An 18,515-nucleotide genomic window follows, 5' to 3' on the forward strand; every position below is an offset into this window, starting at 1 on the left:
CAGAGCCCTGGAACATCCCTGGAACATCCCTGGGCTCATCCCCGTGTCCGTGCGCTGGGGCTCAGTTGTGCAATCCTCAAGCCAGGCTGCAGCATCGGCACATTCCCGGGGCCCCCGCCGCTCCTCACCCCCTTCTCCCTCCTGCCGTGTTTATCCTTCGGCCCGGGGGGATTGGCTGCCGGCCTGGCCGCGAGCACCAGGAATCCGGGCCATGGCAAACAAACCAAACACCGCCTAAGCCCGGGGAGCCGCGGGGCCAGCGCGCGGCTTCGCAGCTCCTTCCATCCTGGACGGCTCTGCCACGCTGGGAGAGGCTGCTCCAGTTGGGAATAGCATCCTCCCCATGCCTGCCACCTCGGCAAACCCAGAGATTCGGGATGCACACCTGGGCACAGCTGCTTCCCTAAGGAACAGTGGGATGTGTCCCTACTGCCCCATGTGCCCATCCCTGGGCTGCTTCCGTCCCCTCCGGTGACCCTGGAGGAGCCCCTGGCTCCCCCTGGATCCTGGTCCAGCATTCCTGCTTAATTAATGCTCTTTATTACCTGACTGGGATGATAACCAGTCCCCAAACGGGGCTCCGGACTGGAACACGGAGCCAGCGCTCCCACAGCTCCCCAAAGACCACCCCAGAGCGAAGTCCCGGCTGTTCCAAGGCATTTCTGGGGATCCCAGGCCTTTTCTCTGAACCACAGCCCCTCCTCATCCCATTACTGCCATCCTTTGCTCCCCCAGGAATATCATCCTCGAGCAGTTTCCCTTGGATCAGGACACCTTTTGTCCCTACACATCCAAAATGGTCCACATCCCTTCCCATCACAAAAGGTGGGACTGTCCCAGGCAATGCTGAGGTTCATCCACCCCCTGTGTCCCATCCTGGGGACATTCCCTAGCCAGCCCATCCCCAAGGACAGCCCTGTCCTTCCAAAGCAAAGGGGCAGCTCCTGCTCCTACCAGAGCAAAAAACGTCCAAATTCCAACTAATTCCACACCAAAAACATAGCCAAGGATGACATCTGTGGGGTAAGATCCCGAGGAAAACACCAAACTGAGGAGTAAGGATTTGGGGCTGTCTTGGAATTAAAATTAACTGATCAACAGAGCAATGGATATAGGCTTGGAACAAACACATCCTGCCCAACCTTCTCCATGGCGGGGCCAGGATTGTTCCCAGCCTACCCATACCTGACCCCCTCTTTCCTGGGAATTCTTGGTGAGCTCCCAGCCAACATCCCTGCTGCCAAATCCAACTCTCTGCATTCCTCTAGAAACTATCCCATGCCAGACAGGGCAGGATGCAGGGAAAGCAGTGATCAGAGACAGGGAAACAGGACAGTGGGATTCAGTCAAACTCCCAGACTTAGGGAGAAAAGAGCATTTCCAAGGAGTCCAGGAAGACTCAGGAGCAACAACCTGGGTAACAGTGAGCCAGCTCCAGAGGCAAAACACTAGGAATAATGAACTAGCCTGGAGGGAAGTACAACCAAACCCATGGCAGGGGGCTGGAATGGGATGATCCTTAAGGTGCTTTCCAACCCAAACCATTCCAGGATTCCCTGAATAACCAATGTCCAGAGGCAACAGCATCTCCCTGTTCCCTGAGAGCTCTCTCTGCTCCTATATAATCCCACACTCTTTAGCTTACATCCACACATTAATATATTTGGCAAAAGCACCTTCGGATGAGGTGGGACAAAGCTCTGGGAAACACCCCAAACTCAGGGATAAGGAGATAACGCCCTCCATTCCCCATTCCCAAGAGGACAAAGTGTTGGTGGGAGTCATCCCAAGGCACAGGAAGCGCCAGAGGATCCAAAGGAAATTATCCTGCTGTGCCATGACAGACCATGGGCATGTTCCTTGGGAAGCTCTGCAGCATAAGGAGGCAGAAAGGATGATCCTCTCTCCCAAACTTTCCTGAGCCCTTCCTCTGAGCACCTTCTCTCCTGGAATTTCCCCCATCTCCCTTCACCAGAGCCATTCTCCCTCCTGCATCCCTTTCTCCTGGCAGCTCCCCACCCTTGTCCTGGCCTTTCCCCCGCCCTTGCCAGCTGTGAACCTTGGCATGGATGGAGCCATTGTCCTGGGAGAAGGGGGCCGAGGAGGAGGAGGGGAAGGTGTGAGAGGGACACAGAGGCGCGTTTGTCCCTGTCCCCGCGGCCGTCAATGCCGCGCTTGTCCATTCATGCTCTCCGAGGGCAGGAACAGCGGCTCCATTTGGGAGGCTCCAAGGTGCCTGCCCAGGGGGGCACATTGCCCTGTTTGTTTGGAGACAACGCCTTTATCTCCCTTCCCGGGATGAGGGTGTTGGAGCAGGGACAACAGGACCAGAGGAGGCCACTTCATCTGGCGGCTCCCGCTGCACGAGGCCGGGGCCTCATCCTTGGGGACAACCGGGATGGGGAAAAGCTCCTGAGGATCCCTTCTGCTGAGGTGCCTCACCTGACACCTTGTTTTATCCAGATTGAGCTGTGATCCTGCTGCTCTTCTACTTCCAAGGAAAGAACCCAGGGATGCAGTCCCTGGACACTGACCTTGCTGCAGGGCAACACTGTGGCTCTGGAAAGGCTCTTAGGGAATGTGGAGATGCAGGATGAGCTATGATCAGCCCAACTCTAAGACATCCACACCACACACATGGAACTCGGGATAACTCAGGATTTGGAGAGGTGCTGCCTCTCCTGGAAACTGCCCCAGCACAAAACAATCCTTAGGGAGGGAGAAGAAGAATGGAACAGCACCAGGATACAGGAGAGAGGCAGCCAAGCATCGCCAGGAACACCGTGTCCAGATCGGACACATCATTCCCTCCCTTCCAACTGGGAGGCACCAAGGTCTGTCCAGGCTGGACAATCTCCAGAGGAGGCTGGGAGGAAAAAGCAGAGCCATTTATCTAGATGGGATTTTTTCCAGAGTTTGGGAAGGGCCATCTGAAGTTTTGTGCAACCACCACGGACCTTTCACAGGGAGGAGTGTTGGGTGACCGGGGTTTTCCTGCTGCTCACACAGCTGGGATGTTTGCTCCAGAGCTCTCTCCCAAGAAAATCACAAGGGGTGTCAAAAGCTTCCTCAGCCAGGTGGCACAAAGCACCCAAGGAGGATCCCGCTTTTCCCAGGATCTAACACGACCAATAAAAGTGGAACAGATCCAGGGCTGTCATTTCTGTCTCCGTGATCCCATGGCAGGGGGTGGAATTGCATAGGTCCCTTCCAAACCAAACCATTCCAGGATTCTGCACAATTGAACTCATTATTGAAACCCCAAAATTCCCTAGGGATTATTGCCATGCTGGCTATTCCCACATCTACTTTTCACAGTGAATCAAGGTTTCTTTTATTTTTAAAAAAACTCTTGTTTGCCTTTTCTGACCAACTCTGAGCCATCCTGGAACATATTTCCTGCACCAGGGATTTAGCAAACACTTCCCAGACAATACAGCCAAGATACCAAACGTGCTGCTTGGATCCCGTCCATCCCACGCGCTCCCTGGGTGTTCCCGGGATCACTTCAAAGCACTGGGCTGGCTGGAGAGGCCCAAATCCAGAGGGAAGGTTCCTGGCACGCTGCTTGAGGATGTGCCATGGGGAGGAGAGGATCAGGAGGTATCTTGGGAAGGTGGGAATGAGTTGTCTCCAATTAAATACCAAGCACAAGGATTTTTCCTAGCAGAGACCCCCAGGAAGGGACTGGGGTCAAGAACATTCCAGGGGGACTTTCTTGGTCTCCACAACTCCCTGACAGGAGCCAGGTGGGGATTAGGCTCTGCTCCCAAGGAACACAGGACAGGACAAAAATGGCTCAGATTGCACCAGGGAAGGTTTAGGTTGGATATTAGGGAAAATTCCTTCATGAAAAGCGTTGTAAAGCACTGGAACAGGTTCCACTGGTGGAGTTCCCATCCCTGGAGAGATTTAAAATCTGTGTGGATGTGGCACTTGGGGACATGGGATAGTGGTGGTCTTGGTAGTGCCAGGGGAATGGCTGGACTGGATGATCCCAGGAGGATTTTCCAACTGAAATGATGCACGATTCCATGGGGTGAAAGAAACTCCCAAGATTCCTGGTCCCTGGTTTCTGTTCCATCCCCTCTGCAAGGGATTATATGGATACAAGAAAGGAAGAGGGTGGCAAAGCCCTTTTCTCCTGGCAAAACCGGGATGGTGACCTCAATCTCATGGATAAACTCTCTGTGGCAGTGGGAAAAAGCCTCTGGAGCTAATCCCTGCTGCAGCACAACCAGCAATGAGGGAAAAACACCTTAACAACGTGAGAACAGGGAATGGTTCAGCTTCATGATCCTGCAGGGTTTTCCAACTTACACCTAGGTCACTCCAAGCCCCATCCAACCCAGGCTTGGCCTTCCCTACACATCAACCTCTCCATTCCAACACCCCCTCCCAAAAACTGAATTAAAGCAAGACAGAACAGAGGGGACATGGACAGGCAGGATTCCCACCTGCCTATAACTTCTCAGATTTTGGGATGGATGGGATCTCATCTGGGAAAACTCCATGTCTGTGCAGGAGAGGAGCACTGACCGCATTATCAGCAAGCAGCCAACTGTAAAAAGGTTTGATGGCCCTTACAAGGCTCCGTTTTCCAAGTTTTCCTTTACTTAAGCAGGTGTTTCATTCCCAATAAAGTCAAAGCGTCCTTTTGAGTGCTTCCACAAATCAATGTCCATAAACCCCGGCTTGTCATAACACAGGAGATAAGCCAAGATCCAGGAGGCTGATAAGATGTTTGCTTTCCCGTTTATGTGGATTTCGAGCAATTGGCACTCAGGAGTAAAAGCCATAAATGATGCGGATGCCCCAACCCCTGGAAGCGTTCAAGGCCAGGTTGGATGGGACTTGAAACAACCTGGGATAGTGAAAGGTGTCCCTGCCCACGGAACAAGATGGGATTTAAGATCCCTTACAACCTAAACCATTGCAGGATTCTATAAATCAATGAATGAAACCTCCAGTTCTTTGGAAATCCCACCTGAGTCTTCCAAAAATCCTGTTCCATGCCCATCCCATGCCCTCTGCACTGTCTCCTCCCCACCCAACTACTTGCGTAGGAAAACCACAACAATTTGCCACTCCATAGCAAAGTTGGGGTGATACCTAAGACTCTATGGAAAAAAAAAAAATCAGGGAAAATGAAATCAATCCCAGCAAAAATTCCTTTAATGCCTGGTTTTTACAGTCAGGCTGGATCCAAGCACTCTGAGGCTGTTTAAAACTCCAACCTTGGCTTTTCCGACCAGTTCTCCTCCCCACTACCCCAAAAACCAGGGAAATACACAAGCGTTCACACTTGGGAACATTTGTGGACGGGGAATTCCACAAGAATTCTGTCTGTTTGCAGCCAGGCCTGGCCACTCTTCCCACCCTTCCTCTCCCTGTCTGGAGTAACAGCCCCAAAGCAGCCAAAGTTCAGCGAGATAAGTGGTGGACCCTGAGTGTCATGTTACATTTTCCCTCGGGAAGGAGGCTTTTCCTTCAAATGTGCCTTAAATGCACTCCAGGTGTTGCTGGAAGCCAGCCTGGAGCGCAGGATCCTGGGCTGGCCACATCATCCACCACCACAGGATCAGGGGGAAGATGTCATGGATGAGGGTGGAACTGGATGGTCTTTAATGTCCCTTCCAACCCAAAGAATTCCATGATTGCATGTCCTGCTGTCCAAGAGGAATGGGGAGAAGGAGGGTAAGCAAGGGCATGCCAAGCAAGCCAGTCTGTTGTAATAAAAGGATATATCCATGAAAATACAAGTGATAGCCAGGTGTGGTGTCCAGTCATAGAATCCTGGAGTAGTTTGGCTTGGATGGGTCCTTAAAGCTCACCAAAGATCCATTCCCTGCCATGGGCAGGGACACCTTCCACTAACCCTGTCCAGCCTGGTCTTGGACACTTCCAGGGATCAATCCACCCTCTGCATCTCAGAGCTCCCATTTACCTCCACAGCAGCAGGACACCCCCCTAGCTCTCTGCTACTGTCTCATCCCTGTCTGTCCATCCCTCTGGAATGGCCCATGCTGAGGGCTGTTTCTCCTGAATGATGCTGGAGCAGGGGATGGACACCCACAAAGCACCGGCTTGGCCCCAAAAGCCACGAGACCGCTCCTGTTTGTGTCTCCAGCCACAGCTGCTCCCTTGTCCTCTGGCACGGCACACGCTGGTTAATCATTCCTCAGGCACATTCAGTGTCCCGGGATTCTTATCAGAGAGTGCAAAGTCCAATCAGCAACACCACTGGGAAGAGGCAGGAGGGTTCCCCGGCAAGGGTGGCAAAGCTGTGCCAGAGCAACACCATTGCCAGGCTGGGATATGTGAGAGGGATGCCAAGGCATGGGCTGGGAAGTGCCCATGGCTTCACCTGCACTTTACCAGTATGGCTTCCAGCTCTGGATCATGGAGTCCCAGAATGGCTTGGGTTGGAAGCAACTGGAAGGATCATCCCCTCTACTATGGGCAGCGACACCTTCCACTATCCCAGGTTGCTCCAAGCCCCATCCAACCTGGCCTTGGACACTTCCAGGGATGGGGGAGCCACAGTTTCTCCGGGCAACCTGTTCCACCACCCTCAGCACCAGATCATTCCAGCCATTCCCACCAGGAGGAATCCACAAGGCCCCTAGCCAGATGAGGGAAAGCAGAGCAGGATCCCATGCCCAGCAGCCATTCAATTCTCTCTTTCTGTCAGCTGGGATGACTGTCCTGGAAAGACTCTCACTGATGAGGGTGAGGAAGCAGAGTGAAACCCATCTGTCCAGCATCCCAAGGCTCCTCCTCGACCAGGATTCCTTTCCCATATCCCTCCATGCAGCAGTGCTTCCACACCCCATCCCACACACTGGCTCAGCCAGATCTCTGTGTCACCTTTTCCATCCTGGTCACACCTCCAGCACAACTCCTCTAATCTGCCCCAACTGCCACCTCTTCCTGAAGCTTCTCCCTCTCTGTGTCTGGGCATTGCTCCCAGGGCACCAGCCTATGGAAGAGGCATTCCCCAGCACACAGGAAATGTTCCTCCTCATGGAACCTCGTGCTGACATCACCTTTCCAAATCCCAACCTGTCTTTCATCAGGCTTTACAGACCCACCTTCTCAAGAACAGCTCTCTGGCCTCACTCCACCTGGATGTCTCTTGCCCTTTTCCCAGGATAAAGGAGTTTTGGGGTCCAGGATGAAGGAGTTTTGGGGAAATGGGAGGGAGAAGCACCAGCACAACCATCACAAGACCATGCCAGAAGTGGTGGCATTTCGCACCGGCCTTTCCCTGAGGAGAGGATGAGTCCTTTGGCTGAAGAGACTCCAGGAATCTCCTACTGGGATGGATGTGGCAGCTTCCCCCCAGTGTCCAGGAATGCTAGCTGAGTGTGGTGATGAGCTCAAGGGAATGTTTTTGTCTCTTCCCTGCTCTGCTCAGGCCCTGGGATAGAGCTGGACTCAGCAGCATCCTCACGTCACCTGCTCCTGTTGAGGGCTGACCAAGCCAGGCAGGCAGGGAAGCTTCCAACAGAGGGGGAAGAGAGAGGAGAACCAGGGAACAATCCCACTGGGAAGAGAGATGGAGAGGCAGAGAGGAAAGCAAGGCAAGCCATGGAGGGGCTGGGGGGTCCGTGCCATTACCTGCTCGGATCCAGTGCATCCTGAGCATGGTGAGAGCCGATGTCAAGCTCCCGCCGTATCCCTGCTCTCTCCCTGCATCATTATTCCCTGAGCTCAGCTCCTCCAGCTCCCAGGGCTGCTGCTGCCTGCTGGTTTTTCTATTCCCTCTGGGAAGAGTGGGAGGGCCGGGGAGGCGGCCGGGCGGGCGCTGCTCCGCGCCGGGATTTGGGATCGCGAGGGGATTACCCGCAGGGATGGTCATGTGTTTGTGCTGTACCAGCTTCCCCGGGCCCATTCCGGCACGGGCTGACTCCCGGCTCCCAAAGAACTCCGGGCAAAGCCTCTTACCTTCCCAGGGCGCCAGCCAGGCCCCGCAGTGACTGTCACCTGCGCCGCCACCCCATCCCGAGCCGCTCCTCCCGCGGCCAGGGATCGTGCCGGGCTTTTCCAAGGTGTTCACCCCCTGCCACTGCCGCTCCATGTGCGAAAAGCTCTCTCCAGCATCACACCTCAGAAATGGATTTGGGGGCAGGAAGCCCAAAAAGAGCCAGTTTTAAAAGGCATTCCATGAAAAGTGATGTGCTGATCCGTGTAGTTGCATTTCTATGTCAAGCCCAGGACACCAGGACACACCTCCCAGGTTCCACTGTCCTCCTGCCCTTTCTGTTCCCAGTTTTCAGCCTCAATACATCCCAAGGCAACAGGAAGATTTGGGAGCAGCCCCTGGATTGTCATGGATACCCAGTGAATTCCTCCTCCACTCATTCCCACCACCACCAATTCCCCCTTAAGGCCCAGGATGGGGGACAAGGGACAATCCCAGCTGTCCTCACTGCCTCAGCTCCAGTATTCTGTATTCCTTCATCCAAGGAAAACAGGGAAACGCTCCAGACCTCTTCCTGCAGGGCGACACTTCCTCCTCAGGGGCACCAAATGCTCCATAATCAAAATCACCAGGAGTGTTAACACCACCAGGAACATGGGAACAGGCTGTCCAGAGAAGTTGTGGAGGACAGAGGGAGGGTTTCGATGGGATACTGGGTAGAAATCCTTCCCTGGGAGGGCAGTGAAGCCCTGGAATGGATTTTCCAGACAAGCTGTGGCTGTCCCATCTCTGGAATGTCCAAGGTTGGATGGGGATTGGAGCAACCTGGGATAGTGGAAGATGTCCCTGCCCATGTGGGACTGGATGATCCTTAAGGCCCCTTCCCACCTGAACCATTCCAGGATTCCATGATCACACATATCCAAACATTTCCATAGGCAAAACCATCCAAGCTCAGAGATTCCTGTGCACACACAGCTGCTCCACAGACAATATTCCCAGTGTTCCAGCCACTTGTGCTCCATGAAAACTTGTGGAGCTGTTGGAAAACCCTCATGGAAATCTTCCCCTCCTGCTGAACCAACTCTTGTCCTTCTCAGCTCCACCTCGACCCCAAACCTGCTCGACTCCCAGCACTCGCTCTCCTTCCCGTTCCTTTCCTGAATTCCCGCTTCCCAGCCCCCGCCGGCCCTGCTCCGCACATCTTTCCCGCTGTACATTCTTCCCCGAGCCCTTATCTCGTAAATTAGCCAGGAGAGGGATCCCAAATAGCTGAGCCGTGGCGTAAGCGTTTCCCTGAGGCAGGGGCGGGCGGGAGCAAGGGAAAGGTTGGGAGCAGGATGCCAGCCAAGGGTCAGACGCTGTCAACTCCCTCCTTTTCCTTTGAATCCAAACACAAACGCTCCAGGAACACTCCCCAAACCCATGGAAATCTCCTTTCCCTCCCCTGCCAGACCCCCCCCGCCATCCCACGCTCACTGTTCCAGGATTTTTGCCTGAGCTCTCCCCAGCAGGATGGTCCTGGGCGCCTCCAAACACAGGGATCAGAGTTTGGGAAGATTCCTGAATGGGAAGGATGATCCACGAGGATCATCCAACTCCTGGCCCTGCACAGGACAATCCCAAAATTTCCACCTTGTGCCTGAGGGCAAGAAGAATCTTCCTAATACAGGAGAAGCCCAGCTTGAGGACACTCAATATGGAAAGCCAGGATTGCATTCCCAGCACCTTCATCCCAGGAAAGCGTGAAGTTATTCCCAATGCATCCCTTCCCTAGCCCATGTCAAATACCAGAGCAAAGCCCTGGATCTTTCCCATCATTTTTCTGCTTCTCCATCTTCACACACCTCACATCTCTCAAAGAGCAGCCAGCCATATTCCAGGGAAATAAGGATATCTGGGAAAACAAGGATACCCAGGGAAACAAGGATATCCATGGAAGTAAATATATCCAGGAAAACAAGGGTATCTAGGGATACAAGGACACCCAGAACAAAGGGCACCCAGGAAAACAAAGATATTCATGGAAATAAATATATCCAGGAAAACAAGGATACCCAGGAAACAAAAATACACCAGGAAATAAGGACATGCAGGAAAACAAGGATATCTAGGGAAACAAGGATATCCAGGGAAACAAAGGGTACCCAGGAACATAAAGAAATACTGCCCGAGCAAACACCAAGGAAAATTTAGGAAAACCCAGGTCCATCTCTCACAGCTGAGAAAACCAATCAGACCTGAGATTTTCGGAACACTTGCTTCCCAAAACAAGCCTGGCTCTGCAGATGGGATCAGTCAAATTCCAGGATTTGGAATGACCACAGGCACTGATTCTTCCCCAGCTCCACCAGCACAGCCCCCACCCCCAAATGTCTCCATGAGGAGCCCAGTTAATCCTTGTCTGACACTGGGAAATATCAAGGGCTCAGGGATTCCTCTTAAATTTTCTGGGATTGTTTACAGCAGGCTCAGATCCTGGGAAAATCAGAGTCAAGCAAAGGAATGAGAATTCCCAAATTATTCCAGGGTTCTCAGCCTGCAGGAAGAAATCTTTTCAGGAATGGGATGATCCGTGAGAAGAAGAAAATAGTTCACTCCAAGAGAAAAATACGTTGGAAAATTATTTCCTTACGATGAGAATTTAGTGATATATTTTAAAGAAGTGATGGGATAATTAATTTATTCCTGTAAATTATTAAATTCCACCAGATCTATTGTTTACCACATCCAAAAACCATTAATTCCTCAGGAGGGCCAGATTCCAGAGTAAATCCAACTCCACGCCGTGATTTAAGGCCCTGACCTTCACTCCCAAAGAAACCAGAGGATCAGTTTGGCCTCAGAATTCCTCAGAGCACCACAATTAAACTGGACACAAGAGGGAAAAACTGAGCAGCAATTGCTGGTGGTAAAACTTTCTCCTCTTCCCTTCTCCCCCTCCAGCTCTGTGACGGAACAGATGCTCTGGAATAACAGCAGGAAAAAGATCGAGCTGCCCAAACAAAGTTGTGCTCCATGGAATATTTGGCTCAGAGAGATTTTAAGAAGGCTTTTATAGCAGAGGGTGAGAAATGTCCTTCAGGCACAGTTTCCTTGATCCTGGATTTTTACAGGGACGGGATGGTTTTGGGTCAAGAGAAAAAGAAAGAAGGAGAAAGAGATTAAAAAAAGGGAGAAAGGGGGAGGAAAAAGGGAAGAAAAGGAAGAAATAAGAAAGAAAGGAGGAAATCAGAGAGGAAGAATCCCAGGATGGCTGAGGTTGTCAGGGATCTCTTGGAGTCATCTTGCTTGAGCAGGATCACTCCCAGCACCCAGAAAGAACAGTGAAATAATAAAAGAAAGAAATCTCCACATTATAATAAAGATGCTCTGGGGAGAGGGAGAAATTCCATGTCTCCAACTGAAGAGACAGAGTAAATAACATTGGGATGCTGAGCCAGAGCTGTGCAGGACTCTCAGGAGGTGCCCAGCATTCCCAGGATGGGAAGTGAGAGAGGAGGATTTAGGAGTTTGGCTCACACGAAATCCTAAAACCAAAGGAAACCCTGGAAAGCTGCAGGGAACACGGGCTGGGAGTGGCTGATAAGAGCCCTCATGGTGAGGCTTCCCATCCTCACTAATCTTGGGGCTCCTGGGGATCTGGGATCATGGCTGGAAATAACAGGAGGTGCTTTTTCCTTTGAAGAAGTGCCTTACTGAGAGATCACATGGATGCTGGGAGAGAGGGAAGCAAGGACGAAGCAGCTCGAGCTTCCACTCACTTCCAAGAGCATCTTCTGGTCCCACTTCCCAGGATAAATCCTTCTACCAGCCAAAGAACCCACAGGGACACCCCTGGCCTGCCCCAGCTGTCTCTGGGAGCTCACTGCACAATCCCACTGCTCCAAAGGGGATCCCAGCTCTGGAGCTGACCCATGGATCGAGATCCATCCCAGGACCTGCTGGGGCAATGGAGCCTCGCCAGGATGGGCATTATTCCCTCAAACAGCACATCCACATGCCAGGGGCTCATCCCAAAGGACACAGCCCGTGGCAACTAAACCTTGGCCTGGCAAGCGACCCGCTGGAAAACAAGGGAGGGAAACAAAGCAATGAGGGGGAAAGAGAAGGAAGCAACCACTCCACAAGGAAGAGTCGAGCGTGCCAAGGCCAGAGCAGGGAAGGGAGCAGGAACAACAATGGGATCAGGCTCCCAACAACACATCCCAGCCCAGCCATAAGCAACCACATTTCATCCAACAGAGACCAAATTCTCTTCCCGACCACTTTTCCACCCTGGTGGGAACGGGAGCGATCCGCAGCCATGTGGTGTCCACAAGGACCCAGGTTCCAGAAAACACCTGGGATCCACAGGTCAGAGCCACTGCCGTGAGCCTGCTCCAAGGATGGTGAGGGACATTCCAAGCTCCTCGCTGGGGTCGCAGTGGGAATGTAACGCAATTCCCAGGATATCCAGCTTGGCACTGGAAGATGCACAGCTGCCCCTGGAGTGTGCCCTGGGACAGGGACCTGTGCCATTCCAGAGCTGGACAAGGCTGGGATGGTATGGAACCAGGCTGGGAGAGCCGGGATTGTTTAGCCTGGAGAAGGGAAACCTCCAGGGAGACTTTGGAGCCCCTTCCAGCGCCTAAAGGGACTCCAGGAGAGCTGGAGAGGGACTTTGGCAAAGGTCCTGGAGTGACAGGACAAGGGGGAATGGCTTCCTACCGCCAGAAAACAGGGCTAGACGGGATGTTGGGAAGAGTGTAAAGGGTGCTGAGGCGACCGAACAGGCTTCCCAGAGAAACTGTGGCTGCCCCATCCTTGGAAGGCCAGGTCAGACGGGGCTTGGAGCAACCTGGGATAGCGGCAGATGTCCCTGCCCAGGGCAGGGGTGGCACTGGATGAGCCTTGGGGCATCCCCGGTGAGCGGGGCTGGGAATGCCGGGCTCGGAGCTGGGCATCCCGGGACGGCGGTGTCCCCCGCTTACCTTCGAAGAAGCGCTGCAGAGCCTCCGTCTCGTCCACCACCTCCATGGCTGGGCCATGCACGGGCCGGCCCCGGCTCAGTCCGTGCGGCTGCAGGGGAGCATCGCCCCGGCCCGGGGGGCTCCGCCGCGACCCCCGAGCCCCGTCCGAGCCCGTCCGAGCCCCGCTCTCAGCGCCGGGCTCCCGGTGCCCGCCCGATGCCCATCGGCGTCCGCCCAGCGCTGCCCCGGACTCGGGCTGCTGCCGCCGCTCCTCCCTCTCTCCCTCCCCCTTTCCCTGCTGCCCTCCCCTTCTTTCCTTCTTTTCCTCCCCTCTTTCCCTCTTTCCCCGCCCGCTGCTCCTCCCTCTCCGCTCGGGGCACCCCCGCCGAGGGGGGTTTGGCAACGCCGAGGTTGCCAAAAAGTCACCTAAAAACAGCGCCGAGCGGCCGGGAGGAGCCTCTCAACTAAAAATGCAGCCACGAAGCGCGACAGAACAGCCCCTAAACCCCAAAAACAAGTTCCCAAGCCCCCTCAGAAACCAGCCCCTAAGCCTCCAAAAACCGGCCACTAAGCCCCATAAAAGCAGCTATTAAACCACCCCAAATCCAGCCCCTAAGCCCCAAAAAACAGCCCCTAAGCCCCCCAAAAAACAGCCACTAAACACCAAAACCAGCCCTAAGCCCCCAAAAACCAAAAATCACAAAGCACCAAGGAAAAAGGAGTCAGAAAACAAAACGCCAGGCACAAAGTACCAAACTCTGTCCAGAAACCCTCTCAACACCAGCCCCAAGGCACCAAAATTTGTGCACAAGACACCAAAACTCCTCACAGAGCACCAAACTCCCTTCCCAAAACACCAAAATCTGCACAAAGGCACCAAAAAAATCACCCAAAAGCCGCCAAAAATCCAGCCACAAACCACTGGGGAAAAAAGCACTGACAAAGCACCAAATCCAGTCACAAAGCACTAAAATAAAAGAGCCCCAAGCCACCAAAAATCCAGCCACAAAATACCAAAATCTGTCCAGAAACCACAAAAAACCCCAAAACTATACAGCACTAAAACATGGCCACAAGCCACCAGTCACAAGCTACCAAAATCCATCCAGAAACCACAGAAAACCAGCCACAAAGTACCAAAAATCTGTTCACAGAGCACCAAAAACCCCCACAAAGCACCAAAATCTGTCACAAGGCACCAAAAAAGAGCCACAAACCATCAAAAATAACCAAAATCCATCCAGAAACTACAAAAACCCAGTCACAAAATTACAAACCCCACCAAACCCACCACAAATTACAAAACTGTAGCCACAAACGAGCAAACCTGTTCATAAAACCAGCCCTGAGGCACAGAATCCAACCACAAACCACCAAAATCCTCCCACAAATTCCAAAACCAGCCACAAATGACTGGAATCTAGTTTTAAAAAAAGACACAAGTCATTGAAATCCAGGTACAAATTACAAAACGAGGAAATCCCCAAAATCCAGCCTCACATTCCAGCCACAGACCACAAAACCACTGGCAAATCACCAAAATCCAGCTGCAGATCACCATAAAACAGCCCCAAATCATCCAAATCCCACCTCAAATCAACAAAATCCAGCCCCAAATCCCCCTGAACACCAAACCCAGCCCTAAATCATCCAAATCCAGCTGCACACCACCAAAATCCAGTCCCAAACCACTAGAATCCAGCCCTAAATCCACCAAAAATTAGCCCTCAAATCATCCAAATCCAGTTCCAAATCACCCTAAACCATTCCCAAATCACTTTAAACCAGCCACAAGCACCAAATCTGGTCCCAAATCACCCCAAACCAGTTGCAAATCACCAAAATCCAGCCCCAAACACAAAATCCAGCCCTAAATCATCCAAATCCAGCTGCAAACCACCAAAATACAGACCCAAACACCAAATCCAGCTCTAAATCATCCAAATCCGGCCCCAAATCACCCTAAACCAGCTGCAAATCACCAAAATGCAGCCCTAGACACCAAATTCAGCCCTTAATCATCCAAATCCAGCTGCAAAACACCGAAATACAGCCCCAAATCATCCAAATCCAGCCCCAAATCACCCTAAACCCACTGCAAATCACCAAAATCCAGCCCCAAACACCAAATTCAACCCTAAATCATCCAAATCCAGCTCCAAAACACTGAAACCCAGCCCCAAATCACCTTAAACCAGCTCCAACCACCAAATCCATCCCTAAATCATCCAAACCCAGCCCAAAACACCCCAAACCAGCTGCAAACCACCAAAATCCAGCCTCAAATCACCCTAAACCAGCCCAGACCACTGAATCCATCCCTAAAACATCCAAACCCAGCCCCAAATCACCGAACCCAGCCCCAAATCCCACCCCAAACCCCAACCCCTGCCCCTCCAGGGGAAGGCCCAGCTGTGGTTTGTTCTCCCCAGATGTTCCCACAATCCCCAATAACGCCCAGCTCCCCCCTTTTCTCCCCCACCTCTCCCACCCCATAATGACTCCAATCAAATAAATAAGGGCCCGCTGGGAATAATGTCCATGAAGTTCCGAGTTCTCGGAGCGCCGGGGCCCTGCCAGCCCCAAACTGTGGGGCCTTTCTGCTGCAGGCCAGCCAGGGCACAATGAGGGATTGTCCAGCCCCACATCCCAATTGAGAAGGGCAGATTCTCCGGGATATATAAATATATTTATCCCTCTCCCACAGCTGTGCAGTGACCAATTCTTCTCCCGGGAGAGGAGGGGGATTGAGGATTGGGGACAGTAATGGGTCTATTATTTCGGGATGGAGAGAACGAGCCCTTTTTTCTCCTCTCTCTCTCCACATTAAGACAATTGTTATTCCCTGCTCTCCTTGTTCCTGCTCTCAACCCCCCGTTTTGGGCACAAGCTGCGTGGGAAGGAAGGGAAATTAAGGGAAAATGGATTTTTCCCGGGAAGCCGAGCGTCAACCCAGTCTAAACTCTGTTAGATGATGGGCCGTAATAGTCAAGTAAATAAAGATCAGATCCAGCACTAAAGTCAGAATTGGACTGGATGATCCTTTTCAAACTCAGGATATTGAATCCTAGAATGCGTGCTTCTGTCATTTAGAATCCTGGAATCATACTTTTATGGATTCATAAAATCATCATTTGATTTGTACAATCACATTTTGTGATTCTATGATTTAGAATCCCAGAATCCTGGAATGGTTTGCCTTGGGAGGGAATTTAAAGCTCATCCATGGAATTATTGAGCTGGGAATAGCCCCAGGCCATGAGAACCTGCTTTACAACTCCAGAGCCTTGTCCCTGTGTCCCTCACCCTGCAGGACTCTGAGAAAATCCCAGTTGGGACTCATCTTCCTTGCAGCATCCAAAGGGCAAATTTCCACACTGTTCTGGCTCAAATATCCAACATAGTTGAATATTTGGGATATATTCTTGACTGAGAGAATTAATCTTCAGCTTCTATCCCTGTCATTCCCATCCACTCCCAAAAATTCCCTTGTACTCAACTTTGTTTGCGCTAATATCCTTCTTTTTATATGACAGGATGACTTCAACTTGGCATAACCCAAAGTTCCTTCCTTAATTTCCTTCTCCACTGAAGGACAGGTTTCTAGAACTCATCTTGAGGGACAGGGATCATGGAATCCTGGAGTGGTTTGGGTGGGAAGTGACCTTAAAGCCCATCCAGTTCCCTTTGGGAGCAACTCATTAAACATTCAAATCCTCAAATTTCAGGGTTCTGCCCTCACCAAGTGGCTGCCATTTCCAGAATGCCCTCCTCTGGACATATCCCTAGGAATCTTTGCTCCTCCCCATCCTTCCCTGGTGCCTAACTGAGGTGTGGATGATCCATGTCCTTCTCAAAAGAGATTTCCTCCTGCCTCCCAGTCCCACTCAGCTCCCACTCCCAAAAAATCAAAGGTATTGCTTTGATCCATAGGGAACAGCTCCAGTGGATCCAAACCCAGTCCCTCCTTGGTCTTCCTTTCTCCTGTCCTCCACATTTCCCATATTTCTTCCCTTTCCCAATCCCTTCTGGGTCATGCTCCCTGCATGCTCCTGCTCTCCCTATCCCACGTGGCTCACTGGGAGCAGGAGCCAGGAAGGGGTGGAGGGATGTTGCTTGCGATATTACTCATGGAAGGTGTGGCCGGGGCTCCCTCCGGCGCCGAATTTCAAAGTCCAGTTTCCAACAATACAATAATTCAGGAATTTTCCCCTCCCTTACCCCATCCCTCCCCAAAATCCCAACCTCCAGCTGAGATTCCCAGGCATGACTGGAAGGATTTGGAGTCTATTTTTAACCTTTTTCCACCAGCTCTGAGCATTGACACCTCGGTCTCTGGAAGGGCGCCAGAATCATCGATCCGGCTCATATGAGACTCAGCCGAGCAGAGATCATGGATACAGAGATATCCAATGGATATAAGACCTGTTTCTCCTGGTGGAACCAGGTCCCCAAGAAGCTGCTATTCCAAAGAATATTTGGAATCTCCTACTCACAAACCATCCCAATCCAGGCACAAATTCCACAAATCCCAGATGGTTTGGGTGGGAAAGGAACTCAAAGCTCATCCCATTCCACTATTCCATCCACTGCCATGGGCAGGGGGACACCTTCCACTATCTCAGGTTGCTCCAAGCTTTGTCCAATCTGGACTTGATGCTTCTAGGGATGAAATTTTCTCTGGGAAATCCTTTCCAACCCCCAGGGAAGCTCCCACCCTGTTGGAGGCGGAAGCAGAGCTCCCTCTGTTATCTCTTCCTGGCAGGAGACGCGCGCGGATCAATCCCTTCCTGGTTATCCATTAACTCCAAAGGGTTTGTGCCCAAGATGGAGAGAACACCTCCATTGATTTATAAAGGAATAAAGGACTGTCCTCAGGAAGGCACACACATCCTGGGAGCTGGAAGCACGAGGACTTAACCCAGGCCTGGAGCAGGGAAGTGTCACCCACCCGCTCCCAATAAGGGCATCCAGGCTCCATGGAAAACCCCTGTCCACTCCACCAAGACCAACAAGGCCACAAGGACTGGATGTGCTTTCCAAGGAAATTCTGTGGTGGGAAGGATGAGTACAGATTGCTGGAAAATCCAAGATTTTGGAGGAGGAGGAGGCAGGAAAATGTAAATGCTGCTGGAAAACCAGGTATTACATCTGGACTATCACCCTCAGATCACAGTTTCCTTTCCCTCTTTTCCAATGGAAATACAACCTGGACTGCTTGGGAAAACCCTGAGGAACTACTTATGCCATGCTGTTTTCCATTGAATTAATTAACAATTAGATCTCAGCTTTAGTTAATTAAATATTCCCATTATTTTCCCTCATTTGCTTTGCTTGCTGGGGAACACTTCAAAAACTGTTGGAAAATTTGGGTGTTTTTCCATAATTCCCGATTTTTTGTCAATGAATTGGAAACAACTTTTTTCAGTAAACTGGAATTCTTTTTCTAAGGCCACCAACACACCCAGCAGCCAGAGAATCTCCTTGGAAAACATGACTACATCCCTAAGGAAGGCTTTTAATAGGTTTTACAGCAGCATCCCCCATTCCTGCTGCATCCACATCCATATATTTTCATCCTTAAAAACTGAATTAAAGCAACCTCTCCTAAACATGGATTATTCTGTGTTTATCCA

General features: G+C 51.7%; 1 protein-coding gene across 5 annotated transcripts in view; it reads right to left on the minus strand.

Annotated features, from left to right (window-relative positions):
• The window catches only part of MYRF (myelin regulatory factor), a 39,371-nt gene extending 26,223 nt beyond the window's left edge, over nt 1-13,148 (minus strand). For 4 of the 5 annotated variants that reach the window (XM_033062371.1, XM_033062370.1, XM_033062368.1 and 1 more), the window contains exon 1: nt 12,901-13,148. In XM_033062371.1, coding sequence (XP_032918262.1) covers nt 12,901-12,946 — 46 coding nt within the window. In that variant the 5' untranslated portion in view covers nt 12,947-13,148. Of the gene's footprint in view, nt 1-7,623; nt 7,685-12,900 lie in introns of those variants that run through there. The other variant, XM_033062369.1, reaches the window with a different exon arrangement.
• Nucleotides 13,149-18,515: the final 5,367 nt, after the last annotated feature.

This window comes from Catharus ustulatus, chromosome 6, assembly GCF_009819885.2.
Source record: "Catharus ustulatus isolate bCatUst1 chromosome 6, bCatUst1.pri.v2, whole genome shotgun sequence".
Taxonomy (NCBI): domain Eukaryota; kingdom Metazoa; phylum Chordata; class Aves; order Passeriformes; family Turdidae; genus Catharus; species Catharus ustulatus.